Here is a 21374-nt window from a genome sequence, read left to right on the forward strand (position 1 = left end):
TGCTCGGTCTTCTTCAATAAAATCGTCAAGTGAACACAAGCCATCCTTTAACTATCAGGGCAGTGGGTGTCCTTCTTCCTCTACACCCCTGTGCTGTGCCTACCCCCTTCCTAAAGCTTCATTCCGCTCCTCTACGCTCCATGTGAACAGCCCCAGTTCCCAAGAGCAGGGAACAGTTGTCCTAGAACACATACAATGCCACAGTAGCAGTTGGCTGTCTGGGACCGGGCAGCCATCTCCCCCACCTCCCCCATCGCCTTCCTCCTGCCCCGCCTCCTGGGCAGTGCTACAGGGAACATGGCTGCCAGAGCCGCTGGGCCTCCTGGAAGTGGGGGGCCTTGGTCCCCATGTTTCTGAAACACTGTTTTTCCAAGTCTTTTGGAGGCAGGAACCTGAAGCGCGTGGGGGTCATACTGCAAAGGGGCATCCTCATCTTGCTGCTCTGCTGTTTCCCGTGCTGGGCTGTCTTCCTCAACACGGAGCACCTGCTCCTGCTCCTGAGACAGGACCCGGAAGTCGCCAGGTGAGCTCCGGATCAGAGTCCCGGGTCAGCAGTAGGTGGCAGACATTCTCAGCTGATTCTCATCTTGCTGGATGGCATTTGGGACCAGAAGCTGTGACTGTGACCACAGAATGGCTGACACAGGGCCAAAGCAGCACACACCAATGCACCGGGCTATCTCTCTTGTGTCCATCACAGTTTTCTCCCACAGGCAGTCCAACGCACAGTCGGCTTCACTGTTGTGTTTAGGGTTGGGTTTTATAAAACTTAACAGTCTAGTGGAGTCTCTGTTCTTGGGTTGGTTCTTTCCAGAGGTTTCTGCATCACATTGTGCTCAACTTGTAGCAAATTTCCCTGTCAGTCATCCCCCCTCATCACTCGCTGCTGAAAAGTGTCTGCTGTCCCTTCCCCAACTTAAAGGACCACTTAGCAGTCTTTGGCTACTGCTGGTGCTTTGTCTCATTGTCTTACCAATAGGTGTTTAGTTTTAACTTTTAGAAGATACCCCTGAGCTGGACCTGATGGGAGGGTGACCAGAAACCACTTCACTATTGGCTGAAAGCTGTCTTCTTGTTCCAGGATAGCCCAGGTCTATGTGATGATTTGCATCCCTGCTCTTCCTGTAAGTTTCACAGCTGCTGTGTTTCTTTGTTAGTGTATAATCATAGACACACTAATAACAATGATATGAAGTAATGATCTCCATTGAGACATTTGCATACATGTATATAATGCACTTTGATCAGACCCCTTTTCCCTCTCTTACCTTCTTCTACCTTCCCCTGGTTCCCGGGATCCTACTCAACTTCCCCTGTTCTAACCCCTCCCTCTCAGTTCTACATATGAGAGAAAATATGTAATAATTGTCCTTCTGAGTCAGGCTTTTCACCTAAACAAGGAGCACAAGTTCTGTTCAGTTTCCTAAAGAGGACATGATTTCAGTGTTAATGGCAGGATAGTATTCCATTGTCTTACGTAGGCCACATTTTCTTTATCTGTTTGTCCATTGATGGCCACTGAAGCTAATTCCAAAATGTGTGATGGTTAATCTCAACCATCAACTTGATGAGATCTAGATTTGTTAGGGAGACCAGTTTCAGGAATGCCCTTGGAGGATTATCTTTATTAGGTTGATTTGAAAGGCATATCCACTACGGGTGGCACCATTCCTTGGCTGGGTTCTTGGACTGCACAAAAGGAGAAAGCTAGCTGAGCACAAGAATTCATCTCTCCTGCTTCTTGACTGTGGAGACAACATGACCAGCTGCCTCAACGAACTTCCTGCCATGGTGGACTGTGTCCTTGAACTCTGAGTCAAAATGAACCCTTTCCACTGGGCGACAGTGGTGGAGCATGCTTTTAATCCCAGCACTCAAGAGGCAGATCAGGAGGATCTCTGTGAGTTTGAGGCCAGCCTGGTCTACAGAGCAAGTTCCAGGACAACCAGCACTACACAGAGAAATTCTGTCTTGAAAAACTGAAAGAAAAAAGAAAAGAAATGTTTCCTTCTTATATTTTCTTTAATTACATTTTATTTATTTTGCTCCAGTGGGGTTCAGGTACAAAGAGGAGGTGTGGAGTCGCCGAGGAAAAGAGATTGACATGATCTGAGGGTGAATCAGGATGACTGCCCATTTATTGAAAACAGGCTACACCTTATATACTCTATAGCTGCATTATAGTTTAACCACAAGCAGTACTAAAGCATACTTAGTAGTTCCAGGACGAAAGCAGTCATCAACGTCGTTACAGCATTTTTCTTGAAGGAAAAAAAAAATAAGTTTAGCAAGAATCTAAATGCCTATTGTCCTCTGAGACTCAGAAACCCCACCAGGTGCCCTCTCAGACTTCCTCCTGCAGGGTCTCAGTCTCTGCGGTGAGGCGGTGCCAGACACTGAGTCCTGAGAAGCAAACCCCTGAGAGCGGTTTTCATTCTTCAAGGAGCATGATGCAGTGTTTGGACCATGCAGCGAAACAAGCATTGAGCTGTTTCCTGACTGCATTCCTTCGAAGAGGGAATGGAGTATTCTGCTGATGCAATCAAACAGTAACCATGGAACTCCTGGACAGAGCGGCACCGTCTGTGACCCTGTCTGTATTGAGAAGGCTGAGGTAGAAGGAAGAACATTTTGAGCCAGTTTGAGCTACATAGAAGACAGGTTTTTGTTTTGTTTTGTTTTTCTTTTTGTTTTGAAGAGGAGCAACGGAATAAGGAGTCGGGAACAGCATTGTGACAAATAGGAGGGGTGGGAAGGCAGGCGAAGATCACACCCTGAGCTGCTTCCAGGCTCCCCATCACCCAAGCAGCCATGACCCAGTTGGAGTTCCTCATCATGCCATGACACATGTGTGGAGGTCAGAGGACAAATGTGAGAATCAGGTCTCTCCTTCCACCATACGGGTCCTGGGGGAGCCAGGGGTGAAGACCCTTGCACACACTATCCCTGAGGATCATGCTCACGCCCTAGCCCTTGCACTAGGGCTCTGGGACTGAGCTTCCCGTCTTCTGGAGGTCCAGCCTGGCCTCACACCTGCAGTTGGGAGGCTTCTGGCCAAAGATTAGGCAGGTAGCTCCCTCCCCAGACAGTCCAGACTGGGGCTTTCGCTCAGCCACGTAGGCTCTGCTCTTTTTCTGCTCTTTAGGAAGTAAATCTTTCAAATCATTCTGGCATTTGTTTAGGGTGAATCTGGTGTTCTGGATTTTGATGTTACATAAACAGAAAGAAAGTATCCTAAAAACCAGAGTAGACAACGATAGCATAGAAGACCCAGAAAAAAAAAATCCACGCAAAGCCATCCAATCCTTGGCAAGGGTATCAGAACATACACTGGAGAAAGGGTGGCCTCTCTGATGAGTGGTCTGAGAAACGCAACTGTTCCCATGTAGAAGAATCAAAATAGATCCATATCTCTCACCCAGCACTGAAATCAGTTTGGGATAGAACACAGACCTTAAGTATAACGGGAACCAAGCACACGAGGAAAACACTGCGGGCCAGCACCGGCAGGGGCTCTCTAAGAAGGCAGACAGCAGCAAAGGAAATAATCCTGAGGTTGAACAAATGGGGCGACATGGAACTAAAAAGCCTCCGAATAGCGAAGGAAACAGTCATCAGAGGCAGCATACAGACTGGGAGCAAGTCCTTGCCCATCATACATCCCACATGAGATTAATATTTAGACTATACAAAGAACACCAACATTTAAATATCTCCCAAATCAAAATGGGCTAATGGATTGAATAAAGGAAGAAATAAAAGTAGTCACTATCTTTAGCTATCAGAGAAATAAAAATTAACACTGCCTTGGTGTTTCATGTGAGCCCAGTGAGACTAGATCTTATCAAGAAGACTAGTGACAACAAATGCTGGTGAGGATGTGGGAGTGTAAATCATATACACACAATAATAAAGATAAATAAATATAAAAAGGGAAAGAAAATGAGTCGGACAGGAGACCATAGAATTAAGTGGAGTAAGCCAGACTCAGAAACAAACAGTGAATCTTTTCTCCTTGTGCAGAATGTAGATTTAAATATCTCGGTATAGTATGTGTGTGTGTGTGTGTGTGTGTATATACACATATATATATATATACACATATATGTATGTATGTATGTATGGTGGGTGGGTGTGTGACACAGAAGTGGAAAGGCACTCTGAGAGGGGAGAAAGCTGTCTATAGAGAGGGGAGGGAGCAAGACATGGTTGTAGCGTACATGCCATCAAAACAGAAGATGAAGCTCTGGGAGGAAGGCCAGCAGGGGTTGGGAGGACAGTGATGGCTGAGGAATAAGAACCAAGGGCAGTGATATGTACAGGGAATGCCAAGTGAAGCCCGTTTTCTTTTTGGCCAGAATACAGGCCAAAACTTAATAATAATGATAATAATAATAATAATAATAATAATACAACTCTAGAGCTTGACATGTATGAAAATGTTATAATGAAATCCACTATTTCATAAAATTATCATTCAAAAGAAACTGAGTTGGGGCCTAGCCTTGCAGCAGACATGCTGAGGGCAAAGTCCTGGGCTTGGTCCCCAGAAATGTAAAACAACAACAAAACCAGAAACAAAGTAAGCTCTGTGTTTTCTGTTTCATCTTCTAGGCAGCGTTCCTGTTCCAGCTGCAGACACGGTATTTACAGAGTCAGGTATTCATTTGTGTTTTTACTGCACACTACTGTGGGAAACGTGGAGTAAATGTTTTAAAGGGATTTTCTGTAATAGTTTGTACCTCCTTTCCCTGTAATTCATTTCTGAGACACACACGCACTTTGGGAACACAGGCGCCTGTGGTTTTGTGTACAGAAGAGATGGCGGTCGTGTGGACTCGTCTGTCTGGTTCCTCCTAGTTTTCCTGCCGGCCCTGTGCGGCCTTCATATCTAAGGCTTCCCTAGTCTCTCAGCTCGCTGCTGGCTTTGCAGCTGACCTGGGGACCTGGCCCCAATTTTGATACTGACTGGGAGGGGCTGGGGTTACTGCAGCTCCACTTGTAAGTGGACACTGTGCGTGCCGTACTCAAGGCAGAAGGGAGATTGAAGGAGGAGAGGGCCAGAAGTGGGTGGGCAGAAACTGGGCCCAACTTTAGCCAGTGTCCTGTCCCAGGCTAGCTACAGACAGTTGGCTAGCCTTTAAACATAAAGGCCTCGTCCCTAAGCCAGAGGAAATTGCTCTGCTCCGACAGTCTTCCATTCTGTGTGATTGCTGGGAGAAGAAGTTTAAGGTGAAAAAAAGTGTTTATTTGAGGACTGAAGTGTAGACAGCATAAACAATAGGAATGTGCATGCCTTTAATTCCAACACTAGGAGCTCTGTGAGTTCGAGGCCAACCTGGTCTACATAAAGAGTAGCCAGAACTACAGAGTGAGACCTTGTCTCAAAAACAAAAACAGAACAGAACAGCTTGTACTGCTGAGCAAAGGGATGGACATTTTTCTCCGCACTTGCTTTGAAGCAAGTATTTTTGGGTGCTGTGCATGTGAGAAGATGTTTTCTTCTTGGGGGTGTTGGGGCTCTAGGTCCCAACACCCCCAAAGCCTGTGTGTTCTTCCTGAGACCAATTCCTCTTTTCCCTGTTGCTGTGATGAAACTGGACAGGGTTTTGAAACGGCCCCCACAGGCTTCTGGGTGGCTTGGTGAGAAGCTCCTTCAAAGGAGGGGCCTCATTTGCTCATTCCTGGCTTTTCTACAGCCTTGCATGGCTTTACCACCGCCACCTATTTAACTGTGAGTTTCACTGGACAGCCTAGCCGACTAGCTTTTGAAAATAGTAATGTTTTCCTATTTGTTTGGGAATTTTAGGGCATCATTATGCCCCAGGTTATTGTTGGGATCGCAGCAAATGTTGTCAACGTGGGCATGAATGCCTTCTTGCTGTACACCTTGGACCTCGGAGTCGTGTAAGTGGAAACCCCTTCATCCAACAAAGACTGCGGCGTGCCCTAGGGCTGGGGATATGCCAGTGAAGCGGGGAACGTGGACAGGTAAGCAGGCACCCAGCTGTCTGTGCTCTGGTGCTCTGCATGGCAGGTAAGAGCTGGCCCCGTGGGCCCACAGAGGAGCAGCTAGCTGTTGCTGGGAGAGAGAGGGTGGAGATTAGACAGAGACAAGGAGCCTTGGACAGCTATGTGGAGGCTTCTGTGGTAGAAGCGGTTTTAGTCCTAACAAGCAAGCTGCTGCCACCTGGAGGCTGAGGTGGGTGACAGGCAGAGGCCTGAAGGGCTTCTCTCAGGGCTTCTGGATTTTAAGTGGCTGAGCCAAATTCCTTCTGGAAGCTTGAAGAGATGAGGGCCCCACAAAGAAAGAGAGAAGTTAGGGGTTCCCCAATAGTGTCCTGATGGCGCTTCCTCACACCAGAGGATGTTCGGCTGCCCTAGCCCGGAGCTAACCTGCATAAGTGGCAAGAGAGTCACACCAGCAAATGAAGACTGAGCCCCACAATTTGGGGGGTGCTTCAGGGTACTGTGCTCTTTGGTTAGTGGGTCATGAATGTTACTCATATATGTAATAACAATTAAAGAAAAAGAGGCCATGAATTTGAACGAAAGCGGGGTGCAGGGAGGTACATGGGAGTGGATGGGGGAAGGGAAGAGAAGGGGAGAAATAAATTATAATTAAAAGAAGTTAATATGCTAGGAATTAAGGAGAAGAAAACAAAATAGAGTATAACATATGAGTTATGTCAACTGTTGGATGTCTTCACTGTGAACTGTTTGGTTTCCATTCACATGTTAATGTGGGCTCTGGGTATCAATGAGACCATGACAGCCATCATTACAGAGTAACATGGGCAGGGATGCAGCTCCGTGGGAGAGAGCTTGCCTAGCATGTACAAGGCCTGGTTCCCATGCTGTCTTCCTCATGCCAGAAAGATGAAGGAGGCTGTATCAGTTTCCTGGAAAAAGAGAGAGAGGGAGGGATAGAGGGAGGAGGGAGGGGGGGAGGGAGGGAGGGAGGGAGGGAGGAGAGAGAGAGAGAGAGAGAGAGAGAGAGAGAGAGAGAGAGAGAGAGAGAGAGAACACATGCATATATTGCAAAAGGGGAATTCATGGATGGACTTACATGATAGGAGCTGGGTAGTCTAACCGTGGTCATATACCCACTGACGAGACAAGCAGTTAGGTGCCTCAGCTGTCCCAAATTGGCACTGAAGGCCTGGAGGCTCCCTGTGGAGTCACTGGTGGGCAGGCCCAGGTTGAAAGGCTGAGGAAGCCTGTCTTAGTGACGGTTTCTATTGCTGTGGTAAAACACTATGGCCAAAGCAGCTTGGAGAGAAGAGGGTTTATTTTGCTTACCCTTTTATATCATATCATGGAGCGAAGTCAAAGTCAGAGCTGATGCAAAGGCCATGGAGAGCACTGCTTATGGCCTGCTTTCTTAAACCACCCAGGACCACCTGCTCAGGCATGGCACCGCCCACAGTGAGCTGGGCCTTCAGGCATCAGTCACTAATCAAGGTGACCCCCCACAGACTTGCTTACAGGACAGTCTTGGAGATATTTTCTCACTTAAGAGTTCCCCTTCTCAGATGTCTAGGTTTGTGTCAAGTTGACAAAAGCCAACCAACAAGAAACTGTAGCCTAATGTCAGTGGGTGATGACGACATCAGTATTTTACCCCCAAAGGAAAGGGGGCTTGCAGACACCGGCACGTTCCTTCCTCTAACTTCTTTGAGTCTGGGCCACCAGCTTGCTGGATGGTATGGCCCACATTTGGGGTGGGTCTCCCCTCAGTCACCGCCTTCTATGTCCACCTCTAGACAAGCCCTGCAGATCCATTGAGGTGTTTTTTTGTTTTGTTTTGTTTTCAAACCATTCTTTGACAGCTAAGTTGACAGCCAAGGGCAACTGTCGGGCATTGGTCGGAGAATAGAGGGAGCCCATCAGGGAAGGGGAGGACCAGTGGGTTGACAAGACGTCACAGAGGGCCCAGGTTCCCCTATGAAGGGCACCTGAGAGACAGAAGCTTGGACTTTTCCTAAAGAGACATGCACAGGATAGTTTGGAAAAGGGAGGAGAGGATACAGGGGAGGGTTAATAAATGATAAAGAGTGACGCTAATAATGACGCTAATAATAGTGACGTTAATAAATGATAAAGAATAGGAGAGGGGAAAAAGTCAACAAGAATGCTGAGTGTGGGCACTGCGCTGGCCCAGCATGTACCTGGGGTGGGAAGATGGCTCCCACTGATGATGCCCAGTGTTCTATTTGATGGAAGACAAACCTGCTCTGCTCCTGTCTCATAAAACCATGGCTTGGACGAGCACTTGGCTGGCCCAGCCCTTTGAACTGGTCATCATCTAAGAAGTGCTTGTTTAAGGTTGGTGGCTTGTGGGATGGCAACACAGCTTCGAGCCCTTCAGTGTCACACGGATGGACAGCGGATCCATCTCCATGGAGACAAACAAGCCTATTCCACATGGACTCAGCCATCACACAAAAGGAAGGCAGCACAGGCACTCCCAGCTCGCTGCCAGCCAAAGCCTGTCAGAGCAGTGAGCTAACCTCCCCTTTTCTCCTGCAGAGGTTCAGCCTGGGCCAACACCACCTCCCAGTTCTTCCTGTCTGCCCTGCTTTTCCTCTATGTGTGGTGGAAGAGGATCCACGTCCTCACCTGGGGAGGTTCGTGACCCTGTGTCCTCGTGTTGCACCATGGAGCTTCACAGACGCAGCTCCTCTGCCTTTTGAATGTCTTTACCTCATAGAAGTTGTTTTTTTTATTTTTATCTCTTAGGAAATCTCAAAATATAGAAAACATTTGTTACCAAAAATACAAAAGTTACTAGGGACAGTGTGTGATTTTGTGTTTGTGTGGTTACCAAAATAACCCTTTGTTCATAGAACACTGTAGTAGATACTGGGTTTTAAGTTGCGGTTATAGTTTTAATATTTAATGAATTAAAACTACTAATATGAAATCCTGTTTCTGGAAAATCATGCTATTCAGCTGAAGGGCAGTTAGATTCCTGTCGTATCAACTTAAGAGAAAAGATTGCTCTCTGACCAGCCAGGACCACTCACAGCTAACTGAGGAGCCCAGAACCCTTGAGTAGACACCCACAGGCTTAACTGGATTTGTTGTTTGCTTTTTTCTTTCTTTCTTCCTTTCTTTCTTCTTTCTTTCTGTTTATCTTTCTTTCTCCTCCTCCTCCTCCTCCTCCTTCTCTTTTTTTTCTTCTTTTTACAGCTTTACTGAGTCAAAGTTGATAAAACTAGTATCTAAGGTGTGACTGTGGCTGTGATTTTTACTGTGGTGGTTTGTTTTGTTTTGCGGTTCTGAGGTTGGGACCCAGGCTCTCAGACATTACTAGGTGAGTGCTCTTCTATTGACCTGCATCCCTACTGCTCTTCTGTTTTTAAATTTTGAGACGGGGTCTTGCTAGTTGCCCAGGGTAGCTTCAAGTTTGTGACCCCTATCTCAGCCTTCCTAACAGCTGGGATTACAGGCACCCACCTCTGTGATAGCCCACCATGGTGTTTTGGCATACATGTATGTTATGAAATGATTACTGCTGCAAAGTTAATTCATATGCCAAGCACCTTGCATAGCCACTGCTCTCTGTATGGCAAGGATGGTTCCTGTGGTTTCTCTTGACAGACTCAGGTACACAGTGGATTTACTAACTGCGTTCCTCAGGTTGTTTTTTAGATCTCAGAAGTTTCCATCATGTGACTGATCTCACTGATTCCCTCCACCACCCGATCCTTAGTAACCAGCCTTTTGCTCTTTGTATGAGTCCTACTTTTTCAGATTCCACATAAAGAGATCACACAGTATTTGTCTATGTCGTGGGCTGTCTCACTTAACAGGTATATCTTGGTTTCAACCTTGCTGCCACACACTGTCGGATTCCTTCTTTTCAGTAATTATCCTCTGTGTGGCAGGTTTGAGATATGGCTTTCATTAGCACTTCCTTGATGATTAGTGATGTGTGTGCATGTGCACATGTGTACATGTGTATTTGGAGGCCAGAGGTGACATTTAGTGTCTTCATCAATTGCTTTCCATCTTATTGTTTGAGAGTCTCTCCGTAAACCTAGAGCTCACCGATTCGGCTACACTGGCTGGCCACCGAGCCCCAGGTTTCCCATCTGTCTCCCTGTGTTGGGATTGCTAGTGAACACTGGTGTCTACATGGATCCTGGGGGTCTGAACTCGGGTCCTCCTGCTTGTGGGACAAGCACTTATTAATATCCATCTCCCCAACTGCAGATCACATGACAAAGTACCAGTTGACCACTTGGATGCTTTCTTTTCTTTTTCTTTTCAGAAATGTCTATCCAAGTCCTTTGTTTCTTTTTTTTTCTTATTGAGTTGTATAAGTTATATATTTTGATTTAAACCCCTTATCGGATACATGGTTTGTAGCTATTTCCTTCCATTCTGTGGGTTGGACTTTTATTTTAGTTTTATGCTGTTGTTCTTGGTTACTTTTTCTAATATTGCCCGTTCTTTTGTGTTGTAGGCAAAAAGTCATTGCCAGTACTGGTACCATGGCCTCTCTCCCTGTGATTTCTTCTGTGATTTTGAGATCATAATAAGTCTTGAATCCATTTTGAGTTGATTTTTGTGTCTGGTACAATGTTTAAAATTTTTAAGTCTAAATTTTAAAATCTTATCTAAAATGATCCTGAGTCAGCTTGTCTTTTTCCTGGAGCGATCCAGGGTTCTCAACACTGCTGAAGAAGATCGCCCTTTCCTGCTTTTGTACCCTGGAGTTTTCGGTGAAGAGTGGTTGACTCTACCTGTTTTTGTGGTAGTGACACAGTTTGAGTTATGGTGGCCTTGAAACACGGGTTGAAGTCAGGGTGGGTCCATCTCTGTTATTTTTCAAGATCGTTTGGGTTCTTCAGCATTTGGATTTCTGTAACTTTTTTCTATTTTTTATGACAAATGCTACCGGAATTTTGACAGTGATTGTTAGCAAACGTTGGGTATTGTGGACATTTTGACAGTCTTGATTCTTCAGGTCCAAGAACACAGAGATCTTCCGTTTATTTGTCATTGGTCCCCCCTCCTACCACACCCCGCAGTCCCCAAGTTCCATTGTAGAGATCATTGCCTCCTTGGTTAGATTTACTCCTAAGAATTTTCTTCCTTTTTTTTTTTTTTTTTTTTTTTTTTGGTTTTTCGAGACAGGGTTTCTCTGTGTAGCTTTGCGCCTTTCCTGGAACTCGCTTTGGAGACCAGGCTGGCCTCGAACTCACAGAGATCCGCCTGGCTCTGCCTCCCGAGTGCTGGGATTAAAGGCGTGCGCCACCACCGCCCGGCCCAATTTTCTTCCTTTTAATGTTAAAAATGGGATTCATTCTTTCCCATCCTCCCTTCCCCAAGTACTGGTGGCTGAACCCAGGGTCTTCTACTTGCTTCCTGTTTCCACTTGTGTTTTATTAATGTATAACTTATACAAATAATGAGTATTATTATGAACTGTGTGTACCATGTGTATATATGTGTACCATGTGTACTTTGTATCATTTATACCATGTGTATATGTGTTCCATGTGTGCATGTGTATTTGTGTACCATGTATACCATGTGTACATGTGTACATGTCTACCATGTGTATGTGTGTTCCATGTGTACAATGTGCATTTGTATACCATGTATACCATATATACGTGTATATATTTGTGTACGATGTATAACATGCATCATGAGTACCATGTGTACCTGTGTATACTGTGTGTACTGTGTGTATGTGTACTATGTATACCATGTGTACATATATACATGTACTGTGTGTGCCTGTATACCATGTGTACGTTTGTATGTGTATTCCATGTGTATGTGTATATTTGTGTACCATGTATCATGTGTACCATGTGTATGTGTATATATTTGTGTACTATGTATAACATGTATTGTGAGTACCATGTGTACCTGTGTATACTGTGTATCCATGTATACGTGTGTACATATGTACATGTACTGTGTGTGCCTGTATACTGTGTGTAGCTCCCCTGCTGCTGAGTGCCTTCCTCCTGCCAACTAGTCCCTCTTCTACTTACTAGCACTTTATGTGATAATCTCCAGGTCCATCCATTTTTTGGGGGGGGCAAACAATGTAATTTTTTTCTTCTTTATGGCAAAATAGATCTCTGTTGGAAGACTAACTTCTAATCCCCAACAGGTCCAGTGACCTGGGACAGGTGTGTGAAGTCGGCGCAGCAAAGAAACTCTGACCACCTATTTCAAACAAGTGGCCCCGGATAGCCTGAGCCGTTTCTATTTATACAGTTTCAATAGTTTGCATGGACAGTTTTACAACCAGATTTGTTTCCTTATGTTTCTAATAATGGTTGCTATAATTACCGGTTTGTTCCTTTACCTCATTCCCCTTCCGTCCCCCAGCTTCTCCATCTGTAACCATGACCTACTTGATTTATAGCTTTAATGTAAGGAGCATAAGAAGTGTTGCAAGCGATAAAGGAAGTTTTCTAACTAGGTACACCTACAGGTAGAACAGTGGGCTCAGTTGGTAGCATTGGCGGTTACAGCATCGTGCAAAGAGAAAGAGAGTTTCGCCTCTAGTGGTTAATGTTTGCCTCACAATTAATTCATCAGCCAAGGCTTAGTCAATTCACTCTTCATTCTGTACTACTCTATCTCCTATGGGGATATACCAGGTTTTCTATCACCCTGTACACTACATAATTAAAAGCTTGCTCTTAATAGTTGGAACTGCTTATCTTTTGTTCTCATGTCTCCTCCCTCTCAACTTTCTACAGTATTGGCACAGCTCTTAGAAGTGAGGGCTTGTGGATTTCTATGGCTCTGCTTCATTCCCTGTTCCTAGACTGTTCCCATTAACTCCTGATATCATCTATTTATTAGCATTTCTCCTAGACTCTTGTGGTTAAAATCATTCTTTCCAGAATAGTTATGCAAATTTGTAATGTCATGAACTACTGTGACTCTTTCAGACTAGTCACAAGGTGTGTTGGAAAGGCAACATCATGTTCTTAAGAAGCTTGAATTCCTGGTCACACTTGAAACATCAAAGGCTTTACGAGCTGAATCAGGTCCACTGTACATTTTTAACAACATCCCCTCTGGTTCACCCAGAGGAGAGTCATCAGGGGAAGTTTTCCTAATGCAGTAGCCATTTCATCCACAGCTCTAAGAAAGTGACACTAGAGGCAGCCAGCAACATGATTTGTATAAAGAAAGCAAGGAGAACAGGTAGCAATATGCTCCTGGGGTCATGCCCAGAATTATAAAGTGAACTGTCCATCAGCTTTGCCCCAAATGGGTCAGACACTCCAGGGTCTTGCCACAAGGAGAACTTGTTCATGCTATTCTCAGGCCTTGTCCCCCGAAGAAGTCATATGGCTCCCAACAAAACTCCACTGTGTACATGTACCACATTTTCTTTATTGTTTTGTCTGTTGATAGACGTTTATGCTGATCCCATACTGTGACTCGTGAATAATGTCACAATAATCATAAGTATGCAGGTCTCTCTATTGCAGCCTGACTGTTTCCTCTGAGTGTAGCCCAGGAGTGCTAGAGCCTGATCATATGGCCTCCTGTGGTTAGATGTTGAGGCCCCACCATACTGACTTGCTTTTCCACCAGTAGGATATAAAGTTCCTTTCCCCTTGCATTCTTGCCCAGTTGTTAATCGCTTGTTTTCTTGATGCTAGCCATCTGATTAGCATGAGGTAAATCTCTCTGGAGTTTTGGTTTGTGTTTCCCTGGTGACTGATGCTATCCCAGTTCTTTGTACATTTGCTGGCCACGCTCTTCTTTGAGAACTGCCGAATTCATTTACCTGTCAATTGATTGGATTAATTGCTCTTAGCTTCTTGTCTTCTTTATGTATTCTGGAGATTAGTTTACTATCAGAAGAATAGCAGGCAAAGATATTTGTCTCCCACTTTAAAGACGGCCTGTTCACTCTGGTAGTCATTCCCTTTGCTGTGTGGGGTTTTTCAGTTTCATACAATCCCATTTGCCAATCTTGCTCTTCTTTCTTGAGCCGTTGGAGTTCTTTGCAGGAAGTCCTTGTCTAACTGACCTCTTTCAGTCTTTTTCTCTAGTGGTTTCTTGGTGTCAGGTCTTACATGGATGTCTTTTATCCATTTTGAGTAGATTTTTGTACAGGGGGAGATACAGAGTTTGCATTTTAGTCTACTTGTGAAGATCAGTCTCTCTCCCTCTCTCTTCCTCCCCCCTCTTTTTTTCTTACACACACACACACACACACACACACACACACACACACACACACACACATACGCACACCTACCTTTTATTGCTGGCAACAAGTATTCAGGTTTTAAAACAAAATGAATCTGTGAAAAGTGCTTCCAATAAGAACACACTTAGGTCCCTTCACCCAGCTTTTCTTCTAGCCTTTCGTCTGTATCCATTTCACTTTTAAAAGCTGACACAGATAAATGAAAGTTGAGAGAACTTCTCAGTCAGCTCTGCAGCCTTGAGCTGAACATAAGGACCATGCATTAACTCCCTCTTGTCTGGTCACAGTTCTTAGTCATTTCAGATTGTTTTCCAAGTCAAAATGAAGAAAATGATCTTGGATTTTTAACAGTAGAGTTCCAGTGTGATCTCTATGTCCTGCACCCAAAGTGTGGTCTTACTCTCCTGTCCCTCTGTAGTGCTGGTGTTCCCAGACTCTATCCTGAGTTGTCTCTGGAGAGATATTGCAGCAAATGTCTGCAATAAGGGTTCCTACCCAGAGGTAAACACTTTGTAAGAACAGAGTAACAACTTGTTTTAGGGTCTCCAAGGAGGCTGGCGGTGCTTTGTGTACTAATAGATTTGTTCCTTTGTACCAGAGTGGAATGCAAAGGAAAAAGAGAAAGGAGAAACTGTGTTTTAACTTTAGGTTGATAGGAGAAATTACAAGATTTTTTTAAGGTGTAGAAAGAATGGGCTGGCAAGATGGTTCAGCAAGTAAAAGCACTTCCCCACAAACCCAACTACCCGAGGTCGAGCTCCAGAACCCCAGGCATATGGAGAGAACTAACTCCTGAAAGCTGCCCTTTGACCTCCACATATGTGTTGTGGCATGTCTGCACTCACAGACACATATCTCACAATTTCTTTCCTGATTTCTTCAATGACATTCTAGTCACTCTCCAGGTCTTCATATACTTTCTGTTGTTTCTCTTAATATTGACATATTTCTGATGGTCTTAGGAACGGAGACGCCACTCAGTAGCAAAATTACAATCATGAAGTAGCAATGAAAATAAATTTATAGTTGAAGTTTCCTAAGACCATTGGAAATATGTGTTTTCTGATGGTACGACCCACAGGTTGAGAACCCCTGGTCTAGATGGCCTATCTGTTTGTGAGAGAAATCACCCAACAGCACTGAATCCGGACTAGTGTGTCCACAGTGTGCCTTTATGGTGGTGTTCATGTAATTGGGCCCCCAGTGTTAAGTGGGTATGGTTATTAGATCCCCTTAGTGGGTCATTCCATTGGCAGCTGCATCTGCTTGAAGTCCATATCTGAGCACAGCTGCCTTCACGTGTCTCAGCTTCTGTTTGGTTGGTGTATTTCCTCCGCCCCTTCAAGTTCAGTGAGTCTTTACCAGTGAAGAGTGCTTCTTGTGGATAACAAGTAATTAAATGTCATTTTTAAGCCAATTAGATAGCTACTCTATATCAGTGGTCCTCCTAACCTGTGTGCCACGACTCCTTTTGGGGTCGAATGACCCTTTCACAGGGGTCACCTAAGACCAACAGTAGCAAAATTACAGTTATGAGGTAGCAATGAAAATAACTTTATGGTTGTGGGTCACTACAATATGAGAAACTGTACTAAAGGATCACAGCATTAAGAAGGTTGAGCAGCACTGTCCTGTATCTTTTAACTGAAGAGTCAAGACCATTCACACTCAGAGCTATTGTTTAGAGGGGTTTGCTGATTTCTATGACTTTTTTCTTGGTAGGGCTGGTTATTTATTTCATTCTTTTCTCCTTTTTCATGATCATCTTATTCATGTATTCATATTAGGGGCTGGATGCCTTTTTGAAAGGGACGTAATTATTTCCCAACTCTTCTTTGTTTATCTGTTCATTGAGTTTTTTCCCTGTGGTCTCATAATTGAGATTGCCTTTCTTTCTCTTTTGTGTGTGAGATAACTTTAAGTATCTTCTACAGTGTTGGCAGTGGTCATGAATTGCTTTAGTCTGTTCTCCTCCCTACAAATAGCTTTATTTCTCTATTTATTTGAAACAGAAAGTCTCATGTATCCTAGGAAGCCTTGATTTTCTGATTCTCCTTGCCTCCCTCCACCTCCTGATTGCTGGGATCATAGGCATGTGCCACAATGCCTTGTTTATGTGGTTCTGGGGACCGAACCTTGAATTCTAGGCAAGCACTTTACCAACTGAGCTACAGCCTCAGCCCCCACTTCATTGGGTTTTAAAAGATAACCTTGCTGTATGTAGTAAGCTTGCTTGATGGGTAGTTACTTTCTTATGGGTCTCTCTCTCTCTCACTCTCCTCTCCCACCTCTCTGTCTCTCTGTATCTCTCTCTGTCTCTGTCTCTCTGTATAAAATCACTCTACTTTCCTGACTTTTAGAATTTTTACTGAGAGGTTAGATGTTATTCTGTTGGGATTGCCTTTGCAAGGAGGCTTTTTGTCCTTACAGACTTTAAGATTTCTTCATTTTGTAGTCTTGGCAAGTCCACTGTAGAGTGTGGAGGGCTCTTCTCAGGTTTGCCTGTTTGGGCTTCTAAATGTATTTTTGCTCTTGAATGGCTACCACTTTGCTTACATTTGGGACATTTTCTACTGTAACCTTATTGAATAGATTTTCTGTGCCTTTTTTCCCTTTTTCATGTGCTTGTATATGTGGTGTGTGCATGTCTGTGTATTCAGATGTGCTTGGGCACAGTGTGTGTTTGTGAAGCCCACGGATGACGTAGAGAATCTTCCTCAGTCACTCTTGCATCTTATTCCTTTGAGGCAGGGTCTGTTAGACTTGGAGCTTGTTTATATGGTTTAGGCTTTGTCCTAGATAGGGTTACTATTGCTGTGATGAAACACCATGACCCAAGAAACTTAGAGAGAAAGAGTTTATTCAACTTATTCTTCCACATCACAGTTCATCATCAAAGGAAGTCAGGGCAGGAACTCTGGAGACGGGGGCTGACGCAGCAGCCATGGGGGAGTGCTGCTTACTGGCTTGCTCCCCATGGCTTGCTCAACCTGATTCCTTTATAGAACCCAGGACCACCAGTGATGGACCAGCCTGACTCCATTTTAAGATTAAAAGCCATCTTGTTACAAGGTCAAAATTAGTTCATTCCTGTTTTCTGTAAAACTTGGCTTTGACCATGTCTTGACCCATTTTCTGGAATTTGACATTTTCCACACCCTATACCCTAACCTCCACCCTAGTAAGATGTTCTGCCAAATAATTTTGAAATGTTCTGCTAAGTTCCCATGTAATGAAAACCCTTGAAGACCCCCAGCCTGCAGTTTGGGGGCTAATATAAACCCTACCTCCTGTGTTTGAGGCTGTTTTCTCAAACTCCACTTTAGGGAGTTTAAGAAACTCCCTGAGAGCTCTGTCAGAAAATAAAGCTTACTTAATTTGATCGAAGTATTTGGGCAGTGTTCTTTACTGTTGTTTGGTGGGCCAGCCCAGGGGTGGCCCCACCCACAATGGGCTGGGCCCTCCCCCATGAATCACAAATTAAGAAAATGCCCTACAGGCTTGCCTAAAGCCCAATCTTTCTTTTTATTATTATTTCTTAAATTTTTATTTCATGCACATTGGTGTTTTGCCTGCATGTATGTCTGTGTGAGGACGTTGGATCCTCTGGAACTGGAGTTACAGATAGCTGTAGTTACAGATAGCTGTGAGTTGCCATGTGGGTACTGGGAATTGAATTCAGGTCCTCTGGAAGAACATCCAGTGCTCTTAACCACTAAACTAACTCTCCGGCCTCCTAAAACCTGATCTTTTTGTTTGTTTTGTTTGTTTGTTTGTTTGTTTGTTTTCGAGACAGGGTTTTTCTGTGTAGCTTTGTGCCTTTCCTGGAACTCACTCTGTAGCCCAGGCTGGCCTCGAACTCACAGAGATCCACCTGGTTCTGCCTCCCGAGTGCTGGGATTAAAGGTGTGCGCCACCACTGTCTGGCAAAAGCCTGATCTTAAGAAGATGTTTTCTCAATTGAGGCTACCTTCTCTAAGATGACTCTAGCTTTTGTCAAGGGGCATAAAACTAGCCAGCATGGTCTTCCCAGTCAGCTTGCCACAAGGAACACTTGTCTCTGTCTTCTGACACCCACCTGGTATGTCCATGAGTTCTGGGGATCTGGATTTTGGTTCCTTTATCTACATGGCACACACCTTAATTGCTGAGCCACCTGCCTAGCTTTGTGCCTTTAATTTTCACTCATTTTCTTTCCCACAGACTTTTGGGCTTGATCACTCATGTCACAGAATCCTTGGAAGTTAGGCTCATGCTTTAAAAAAAAATGTTAATCAGTCTCATTTCTTTTCCGTTGCTGTGATAAAATACCTTGAGAAAAGCAGCTTATGGGAGAAAGGTTTTATTCCAGTTCACAGTTCAAGAACACAGCTCATTATGGCGGAGAACTGGAAGGAGCTTGGGGCAGCTCTAATGAATGAGTGCAGACAGTACCGAGTCCACAGTGCTGTGCAGCTCACTCTCCATTTTATACACTCCAGCATCGAAGACTGGGAGGGTCGCCACCCACAGTTGGTCTTCCCAACTCAACATAACCAAACTAAGCCCCACAGGCATGCCCAGAGGCCCATCTCTCAGGCCTTGCTGGATTCCATCGAGCTGATGATCAACCCTCCCCTTGACCTCATCTTTCACCCCTGATAGAGCTTGAACTGCTCTATTGGTGATTTTGAAATTGTGTTTTTCACTCGATTAAGTGGCATTTTTACTCCTAATGTTTCTTCTTGGATTTTTATTTTCAAACTTTAAATTTCTTCCCTGAATTTCTCATCTGTGTCATTGACTTTCTCTTCTATGTAGCTGACTTTCTTGTCCATATATAGAATTTGTCCCCTCACTTCATAAATCTGTTTGCTTTCTTCTTTGAAATCATTATTGTTTTTACTAATAGACTTCTGAATACTTTATCTGGTGTTTCAACCATTTCTATAGCCTTGGATGTTACCTAAGAGCAGTGATCACTTGGAAGTATGTGATGACTGTTCCTGGTTGTCAACATGACTACATACAGAATTAACTAAAACCCAAGTGGCTGGGTACACCTGTGAGGGATTTTTTTCTTAATTAAATTATTAATTAATTTAATTAAATTATTTGAAGTGGGAGGACCCACTTTTCATTCAGATCTTTTTAGGAGGGGAAATCCACTTTTCATCTAGATCTTTTGAGATGGGAAGACCCACCTTTACTCTGGGTCACACCTTCTGCTGGCAGCCTATACAAAGGACATGGAAGAAGGAAGCTTGCTCTCTTTGCCTGCTTGCTCTCACTCTCTCTAGCAAAGTCTCTATGACTTTGGGAGTTACGGTTCTAGCACATGAGCTTGGGGTACACACTCAAACCATAGCACCTCCAGTCTTTAAAACCTTTCATCTTCCAGAGTTGAAAGGCTGTATCTATTATGCAGCAGCTCCCTGGCCTTCCCTCCCAACTCCTCGCCCACACTTACCAGCCTACCCGTTTCTCACTCTGGTCACTGTCAATTCCTCCTGGCATTGGGCCTACACAATATGGGTCATTTTGTAACTTGCTTATTTCAGGAGGATTTCCTTCCTTTGTGAGAGGATCTTACATTGTTTGTATGAATATTTTGTTTTTCCACTTAATGTTGAAGACGATTTGGCTTGCTTAGTGTCTTAGTCAGGGTTTCTATTGCTGCCATGAAACACTATGATGAAAAAGCACCTTGAGGAGGAAAGGGTTTATCTGGCTTACACTTCCACACCACTGTTCATCATCAAAGGAAGCCAGGACAGGAACTCAAGCAGGGCAGGACCCTGGAGGCAGGAGCTGATGCAGAGGCCATGGAGCGGTGCTGCTTCCTGGCTTGCTCTTTATGGCTTGCTCAGCCTGCCTGCTTTCTTATGGAACCCAGGACCACCAGCCCAGGGATGGCACCACCCACAATGGGCCCTCCCTGGTCCCTCTCCCATCAATCACTAATTAAGAAAATGCCTATCTGCAACCAGATCTTCTGGAGGTATTTTCTTAATTGAGGTTCTCTTCTCTCAGATGACTTTAGCTTGTGTCATAAAACTATCCAGCGCCCTTGGGCTGTGGTGTAATGATGGTGTGAACAGGGACATACAAACTGCTCTTCTGCCCTAAATCTCATTTAACTTTTGGTTCTATACCCAGAGGCAAAATTGCTGAATCATGCAGTTATCACACCATCGATTTCTAGAGGAATCTCCTTTTTTTTTTTTTAATGTTCTTAATAACAGCATACAAGGGTTTCTATTTCTCTGTATCTGTCAATCTTTATTATTTTCTACTTTTCTTTGTTGTGGGTGAAGGGTGCTGTTGATAGCCTAATGGTTAGCGCCAGATGGTAGCTCACTGTGGGTGTTGGTTTATATATTTGGTTTTGGAGACAGCTCCTCACATTGCCAGCTTGGTCCCTTCCTTCCCAAGCTGCGGTCTTCCCTGACACTCTGTCCCCGCCTCTGTGTGAGAGGCAGTGGCTGTTGTACAGTGTCTGCTTTCTCGCCTCTTCTCCAGGTTGGACAAGGGAGTGCTTCCAGGAGTGGAGCTCCTACACCCGCCTGGCCATCCCCAGTATGTTCATGGTGTGCATCGAGTGGTGGACCTTCGAAATTGGGACCTTCCTTGCAGGTCTGTCCACACCCAGGGGAGCCTGCACACAGCCTGGGCAGTTACAGTCCAGAGGTTCCCCAGAAATGGAAGCTCTGCTTCTATCTCTGGTGTCTTGTGGGGTCCGTTAGGGGCTTGCAATGCAGGCACGAACCCTCAGCCAGCTGTCAGCACATGCAGTGGCATGGCTTTCCCTCTGTTAGTCCTGTGGTTTGTGAACAGGGAGAGGGAGGCCCATGGGAACCCAGGTGTCTTGACTATCTGCCCACCTTGCTAGCTTGGCCAGGCTTCCAGCGGAGTGTGGCTCCATGCCAGCTGTGACCTGTGCTTCTGCTGGAGCTGTAATTAGTCTGCTCTTATTTCTGGAAATGTTCATAGTCAGACAGTAATGGTGATGTTCTGTGGACATGCTTCAGTTGTCCCCAAAGCTGTACATGCTGTCCTGCCTACCTTCTCCCCCTGTGACTCTGGAGACACCTGCAACCCCAGGAACCTCATCTTAACCTACAAAACTTACAAGAAGCGATGGCTAGGATTTTTGCATCTGGCCTATTCTTGATTTCTT

General features: G+C 44.8%; 1 protein-coding gene across 1 annotated transcript in view; it reads left to right on the forward strand.

Annotated features, from left to right (window-relative positions):
• The window catches only part of LOC128123389 (multidrug and toxin extrusion protein 2), a 45090-nt gene that overhangs the window by 7469 nt on the left and 16247 nt on the right, over positions 1-21374 (forward strand). The window contains exons 4-9 of the mRNA XM_052759747.1: positions 375-523; positions 1082-1124; positions 4615-4659; positions 5810-5907; positions 8533-8630; positions 20717-20830. Coding sequence (XP_052615707.1) covers positions 375-523; positions 1082-1124; positions 4615-4659; positions 5810-5907; positions 8533-8630; positions 20717-20830 — 547 coding nt within the window. The remainder of the gene's footprint in view (positions 1-374; positions 524-1081; positions 1125-4614; positions 4660-5809; positions 5908-8532; positions 8631-20716; positions 20831-21374) is intronic.

This window comes from Peromyscus californicus, unplaced genomic scaffold, assembly GCF_007827085.1.
Source record: "Peromyscus californicus insignis strain IS unplaced genomic scaffold, ASM782708v3 Scaffold_3__1_contigs__length_106647218, whole genome shotgun sequence".
NCBI lineage: Eukaryota > Metazoa > Chordata > Mammalia > Rodentia > Cricetidae > Peromyscus > Peromyscus californicus.